Source organism: Brachyistius frenatus, unplaced genomic scaffold, assembly GCF_029030835.1.
Source record: "Brachyistius frenatus isolate BFR_SWC_R1_liver_20210118 unplaced genomic scaffold, ASM2903083v1 Contig_6, whole genome shotgun sequence".
NCBI lineage: Eukaryota > Metazoa > Chordata > Actinopteri > Embiotocidae > Brachyistius > Brachyistius frenatus.
Genome location: NW_027210605.1, coordinates 5,377,828 through 5,384,884, shown reverse-complemented (window position 1 = coordinate 5,384,884; position 7,057 = coordinate 5,377,828). Strand labels below are relative to the sequence as shown.

The 7,057-nt window shown below is 41.6% G+C and overlaps 1 protein-coding gene across 1 annotated transcript; it reads left to right on the top strand.

The window, feature by feature from the left end:
• Positions 1-261: 261 nt before the first annotated feature.
• On the top strand, positions 262-5,936 carry hoxc1a (homeobox C1a). Its single transcript, XM_069689169.1, has 2 exons — positions 262-778; positions 4,454-5,936. The coding sequence occupies exons 1-2, from the start codon at positions 262-264 to the stop codon at positions 4,846-4,848; spliced, it is 912 nt and encodes a 303-aa protein (XP_069545270.1). The 3' UTR covers positions 4,849-5,936.
• Positions 5,937-7,057: the final 1,121 nt, after the last annotated feature.

The following is a 7,057-nucleotide window of genomic DNA, read 5'->3' as shown; positions in this document are numbered from 1 at the left end:
TCCACTAAAATGTTGACCTGAGGTGAATTTCACAACTTGCTTGCTAGGCTTAATCAGTGTTGGCCTCTCTGATGACAGAGATGTCCAGCTATTGGCCGAGACCAGGAGGGCACGTCATCTCCATCAATCAAGGACCGCTGCTTCTCCTCTGAGGAATGTCCCCACGGTCGTCCAGCCGTCTGACCATGCGTTGCTGGATGCATGAGAGGCCGGGCATGAAGTGCAACCCCGTCCAATGATTATGCAGGGGGAAAGGTGATAATGACTTCCTATCAGGAGTTAACGGCTGAGGATGAGACTAGCCCTCTGTTCATGGGCTGCTGCCGAGCAAAAGAGGTCATAAACCGGGACCTGGACGGCAGGTTTCATCCTCAAGTCGGCAGTCGTGATGAGCAGGGGAAACTGGAGGTGGAAGTTGCAGGATTTTATCCTCTGCATCAGACTCTGTGCACCTCTTCGGGCAGCCCTCCTCCTTCTCCTCCGCCACAGTGTGAGACTCTCGAGGGCTTCTCGACACCGGCCTGCCCCCACTCGTCCCGTGTCCCCTGGCGGTGCAGGGCGCAGGGGCTGGGCTCTCCGGGACGCGGATACCGAGCGTCAAATAACGAGACGCGATGCTGCGGTTTTGGGTCACTTCCAGAGAAATTTCAAATCTACTCCCACAGTGGCCCCGTCGCCGTGGGAAGTTCAGCCGGCTCGGACTGTAACGGAGCAGATACGGAAGAAAGGAGTACAACTTTTGAGTGGATGAAAGTGAAAAAGAGTCAGCAGCGGGCGGGTAAGTTTTTTGTCGTTCGATATAGAGCTCAAGAGCGGGATAAAGCAACCTAAACACATATATATATTGAGGGCGAATTACTTTTAATCATAGGCTTTGGATAACTTTCATTCATAGTTGACAAAGTTTGGTCGAACTTTTGTCTTTGCGCTGGAAAAAAGAAAAAAATAGCTGACGTACTTTGTGCGTCACTGTGCACAATTTCCGCCGTCACCAACAAACAAAAGTTGAGTTGAAAAAAAGATTTGTCCCTCTTAAAAAGCAAATCTACACGTTTGAAAGGCAGCCTGTAACTGTTTACTGGACGCCAAGTTTGAATATGCACATGAGGGCTCTGTTTGCTTAACGGTTTCATGTTAATGTCCGTCTGTTAGGTTGTTTGACATCTTTGCTCCACCTACTGTTACAAGCCGGGTTTACTGTACACAGAAGGAGGGTGAAGCACAGAGAAAGGCCTGCTTAGCCTCAGTGTATATTCAACCCAGAAACTGATCAATTATTTACCCTTGCCCTTATACTAACCAGTAGACTTTGAATAATGCAACAGACCACTGCCTGTCGAGACTCACAGGAAGTTGAGTAAAACTTACTCTTGTAAGCTGGAGTGCTCCAAGAGTATTGATTAGTTGTCTGTTTATAATGAAAGCCCTTGTGTATTGATTTCAGTTTGCAGCACCTTTACATGTGTCCACCTTTTTAACATAATTGCTGTCACAGATCATCATTTCACTGACTGATGAGTCCTGGGCAGAGAGCCCACAGAAGAATACATATCCCAGGCTTAAAAAATACCAATAGCCTGCTAATGTGAAAAATGCCTATCAATCCTGTGTGATAGTTTCTTATATAGATCCTTCATTTGATCAATAATGTCACTTGACTGACTGGCGACTGTACTTGGGTAGGGTTTCATACATTTTATATGGAAGAAGATTTACAGCAGCGGTGGTCCAGTCTACTTTTTTTCTTCTTTTTTTTTTTTTTTTTAACAGTGTAATCTCTGCTGTGAGGGTGCTGCTGACCCAAATGTTCAGTGACCAAAGATGCAACTTTATTACAAACTGTTTGTGGTAAAAGGTACAAAACTCCTCTACAAGGGATGCAACAAAAACAAAACTGTTGTTAAATTCAGATGGGAGGGTAAAATAAGGTGGACATAACTTCTGATGCTGCTTATTAACATCATTGATATGCCCAAAAGGTGACATCAACACATTTTACATTTACTGCATAGTAGCAGGATGCAACAAACACAAAATAATTTGTAGCTGTTGAGCATCAACTTGCTCCAAATTCAGATCACTGTGTAAAATAAGGTGCATTTTGCAGACACCTTGATTTCAGTATTACATAATGGAACAAACTTACAAAGCATCCATCCATTATCTATACCTGCTTTATCCTGAACAGGGTCACAGGGTGCTGGAGATTATCCCAGCTCATTTTGGACAGGTCAGCAGTACCAACAAATCAACAACTACAAAATTAAAATTCATAATAGTGGGTAATGATGTGCATTCTAACACCTGGATAAACATGTTTCTAATCATGCTGCTGCAAGAGAAGGAAAATGAAGTGGCATGAACTGATTTGTTGTAAGAAGCCAAAAAAAAGAAAAAGAAAGGAGGACTACTTTTGATGATGCTCCTGCATGTTCACAATTTAGATTTTAGTAGATAACATCCGTCTGATGAAGCCAAAGTGAGGGAGGTAGAAGGTACCGACCACACCTTTGATTGGTCCTTTATCCACCAAACACATTAGCCACTCATCTAATCCGTGCACTTAAGAAAGCCATTTACTCACACCCACCCAGGCACACAGACGTCTCCTCGCAGTATTGTTAGCATCTCTGTAACCTCTTTCTATATGTCTCTGAAGGAGATCATCTGTAGGAGTAACTCATTAGCACTACTGTGTAACTTGTAAAAGAGTCATTAGTGAAAGTATGCTTTCCTCTGGAGGCTGTATTGGTTTTGGCACAAAACAAAGCCTTGCGTATTCTTCCATGTTGAAAGGCCTCCACAGACCTGCTGTAACCTGATCTCCTGGCTCAGTGTATATACTCCCAGTGCGTCATTCTTCAATTATGCTTTGACAGCACCTGAATTACTGTGGGCTGAATGCCCAGATGACTGAGGCAATGTGTATTGATCTATCCCCTTTCTTCTTCCCTCTCCTTGGCTTGGAAGGCCCTTCCATTGCCTTTGCTGGCTGGCTATTTTTAAGTGTGCAAGTCATTCCTCAAATATTTAGTTTGATTCTTTTATGCCTTCTGGCCGGCATCAATTCTATTATCTTTGGAGCCATTAATCAGAATGTGCATGTGATTTGCACTCCTGAAAGCTGAAGTTCTTAATTACGTACAGTTTCTCTCTATTGGTTCTTCATATTCGCTGCCCTCTAATTCTCTAGCTCAGTTACCTTCACATTCATTTTCTTAAAACACAGATGTTGACATTTATCCTATAACTGACCTTTCCATCTGCTATGCTTTTCGAAGTGGCTGGAGGCCTGTTAACCTTCCTCACTATGAATTGTGGTGGGAGGCATTGCTCTACACCTGGCACACTGACTCCATTATGCAGCAGCACATTTTCTCAGAGGCAAAGGCTCACTGACGACTAGCCACAATGTCAGCAGTGAAAAAATCAAGATATAGCTGCGGTTCCTGTCATTCATTGCACATAAGTAGCATAGATGATACTTTAATGTGTAACCCAGAAACCTCAGAGGACAAAAATGGGGACATTTGTCATTAATGCAGTGTTTGAAAGGATTTGTAAACTGTTAAACTGTCATTGACACAGAAAGGCCTAAAGGCAAATAATTAATGATTCTGATGAATACAGTTAATGGACTGTAAATGCTACGAAGTTGTTTTGAATCGCCAAACATTTCTCTGACTACTTTCATATATATTTGCAATATGCATGTTCCCCCCCCCCCCCCTGTGTTTTAATGAACTCGCTGAACATTTTGACGAACACGCTTTACAGTCGACCATATTAAAATATGAAATGCAGAATAGCAGGCGTGCAATAAATGTGAAACGCTCAAGTCTCTCAGAGTCAGAGATGTCTGCTCAAATCTCTGGTTACTTATCAGCAATTGATGCTTTGGACTGACTGTTGCGCAGGTGTTCCTGTTTTTATGTCCACATCTGTAGATGAGGAGCAGTTCCCCATCTTCCTGTTGTTCAGCACCCAAAGATTTTGCAATGTGCCTGGAGGCTATTGCTAAAGTTGATACGTCTGTGAAATACATCTTTGTTATACAGACAGAAAAATGGCTCCCGAGTGAAGACTTTAAATCAACGAACTGGCTCGGGGCCAATTCCTACAAATCAGTTTCATATCATTTTAGGCTTGATGCCCCTGTATCAAACAAATCTGTGATTATTTATTCAATTTATATTTCTCTTTATCACTCGAATTGGGCCACAAATCGTTTAGAGATATGATAAATATTTTATTTACTTTCTGAGGATATACAAAAGTTATAACTTCATATAAATGACCAACGTTTATTATATCAGATGTTTTAGCTGTGGAACAAATGTTAATGTAATTTCCTGGATTTCGGCGAGAATAATTTAATTCAGTAAGGTTTTGTGCTTCTTTTGTGGGTAGCCACATTGATCTTGCTGACGACTGTTTTCATCTCTCTTCCCAGCCAGGATACACATGACCTGTGGGTTCAGTATTGTTGGCGCGGGCCTCAGTGTGGAAGCTGGAAGCCGCAGCATCTGCACGGATGGCCGTCCCACGGCAAACGGGCCCCCGAGGACCAGCTACAGCACCAAGCAGCTGACCGAGCTGGAGAAGGAGTTCCACTTCAACAAGTACCTGACGCGGGCCAGGCGGGTGGAGGTCGCCAGCGCCCTGAAGCTCAGAGAGACGCAGGTGAAAGTTTGGTTTCAGAACAGACGCATGAAGCAGAAGAAATTACAGCGAGACGGGCTGCTCTCCAAACTGGGGCCCGCGGCTGCGCACTCACACGCCGACAGTTTGGACACCTGCCCCTTTCTCGGACCGACCTCGCCACAAAACCTGCCCCCGAAGTCCTGAGCCGCGTGGAGCTGCGCCATGACTTACGCAACGAGGGCGCCAGCCCGCATTTGTTATGATTCGCGTTTGCATCGGTTTCAATCAGGCCTCACCTACATTTGCTTACCACGATGGATGCTTATCGCAAGAAGCGCAAAGGCAAGTTTCTTCATGCAAGAACGGGTCAAAGCGATTTGTCATTCTCCCCGGCTTCAGACTGGCGCTCTGATTTGAATATTAAAATTCAAGTCATTCCATTGCGCTCCTATCTACACAATGTAAACGAAGATACAAAGTTATATTAATTGTCCATAGAAACTCTGGAGGACTATTTGTTTATTTATTTTAGACAATTTATTCAGGAACTGACAGTACTTTAATATATTCAACTGGACACGTGCTCCGCAGTTTTGTCTAAAATAACACAAATTATTATTCTTTATTTATTTAAGGTTTGTACGCCAACACTGAAAGACAATCCAATGTAATTACTTTTTTTTTTTTTTTTTTTTACACCATTTTCAGTCATTTCTGCAAATTTATTTTAATATCACAATGCTGCTGCTTCAAACAATTATAGTCCAGAATAATGCAGATTTCTATTAAAGCTGTTTGTCTTTGGCAGCCCACATTTGAGGAAAGAAGCACATGCACCTGTTGTAGAGCGAGTGCATCTTTAACGTGATGTGTTTGATAGTATTGAGACTAATTTAACGAAGCTTAAGTGCTGATTTCCTGTTGTATATTTTGCACTGTTTTTAAGGTTTTCATTATCCTCTGTCCACGGTAAGATTAAAATGCCACAATTGACTGATAGATTTATTGATCGCTCATATTGATCCGTGATGATCAATCTATTTGAGACACAAATCTGGGAACATTTGCGTGCATCTGTAACTGCACGTTAATGGGATGTAGAAACATCACGATCGGGAGTTGTTGCGTCTTTTACTACCCCTATATATGCATCAGAAAATGATAATTTAGCTTGAACACTCATGCGGGAGAGCAGACAATAAAACGTCTGCGCTTTTTTTTTTTTTTTTTTTTTTGCAGCTCAGCCAACCAATAAACTGTGCGGCCCCAGCAGTTGGAGACGCTAAATATTCCTTCCTGATTCACATCTCATCTCATAAAGTAAATGGTTGTAAACACGGCCCTTAAACACTGTTATGTTCCCAGTATCACAATGCGTTTTTATCATGTTAATGTCTGCTTTAATATCGAGATATGGGCCATCAGGCACATTCATTTCATGTCAGGGAATATTTTTGTTTAGCTTTCAATTAGCGTGTTTTCACTGGATATGAAGGTCACTGGATCCAAAGTGAATGTTAATCAAAACAAAAGGTGTTGTAGATGAGAACTAAAGTGCTCGAATAAAACTGAATACATTATAGTTTGTTTTAAACCTTTAACAGGTGTCCATGCTGGAATTTGTCATGCAAATCAATTTTTACTGATATTACATATAAAAATAAGACAATTGCACCTCTCCAGGGAGTAAGAGTGGACACGAGGGCTGCAAGGCCAAGCTAATATATGCAGTTACACCAGAGTTCACCCCTCACCTCCTGACCTTTGTCTTGCCTCGGGACAAGGATGACCCGGTCAGCGGCTCAGGGAAAGAAAGATGCACCATTAATTCGGGTGACCTCGAAGTCTGAGCATTTTCTCTTTCTTTCTCTCATTTTCTCGAATTTTTTTTTTTTTTCAACAATGCTTTTGTTCTGGTGGTGGGTTTCAATGTCCACACGACTATATTTCATCGAGCTGAATAGAAGGGCGACCAGGCCATATGATAATTGTTCATATTATAATTCCATACCAGGCCGGATAATGCATTTTTTCCCTACACCCAGAGCTAACCTAATTTTTGCTCTATCCCTTATTTTAATAAGCCAAAAAATGTGCTCCTGGCTCACTTTATAAACTGGATGAAAGAGTCTTTTCACCCAATAGGTTTTTGGAAATAAACTGCAGACCTATTTTTAATAGCAAAGTTGAAAAATTAAAGTTACTTGAGTATGCTTAACTCAAAAAATGATTCCATGGGAGAAGCAGCATATACAAAATGTGCAACAATTATTCAGCAGATGCTCACAGATTATATATTTTATGCATATTCGCTTGAATAATAAAAAAAAAAATAGACATTAATCCCCTCCAAACAATATCTTTTATAATATTCATCTCATTAATATCAAATGAAAGCTATGGAATAAAAGTT

Coding starts and splice junctions, on each gene's coding strand:
- hoxc1a (XM_069689169.1), top strand. CDS start 262: ATGACTTCCTATCAGGAGTTAACGGCTGAGGATGAGACTAGCCCTCTG. Junction 779..4,453: donor AAAGAGTCAGCAGCGGGCGG/GTAAGTTTTTTG, acceptor CTCTCTTCCCAG/CCAGGATACACATGACCTGT.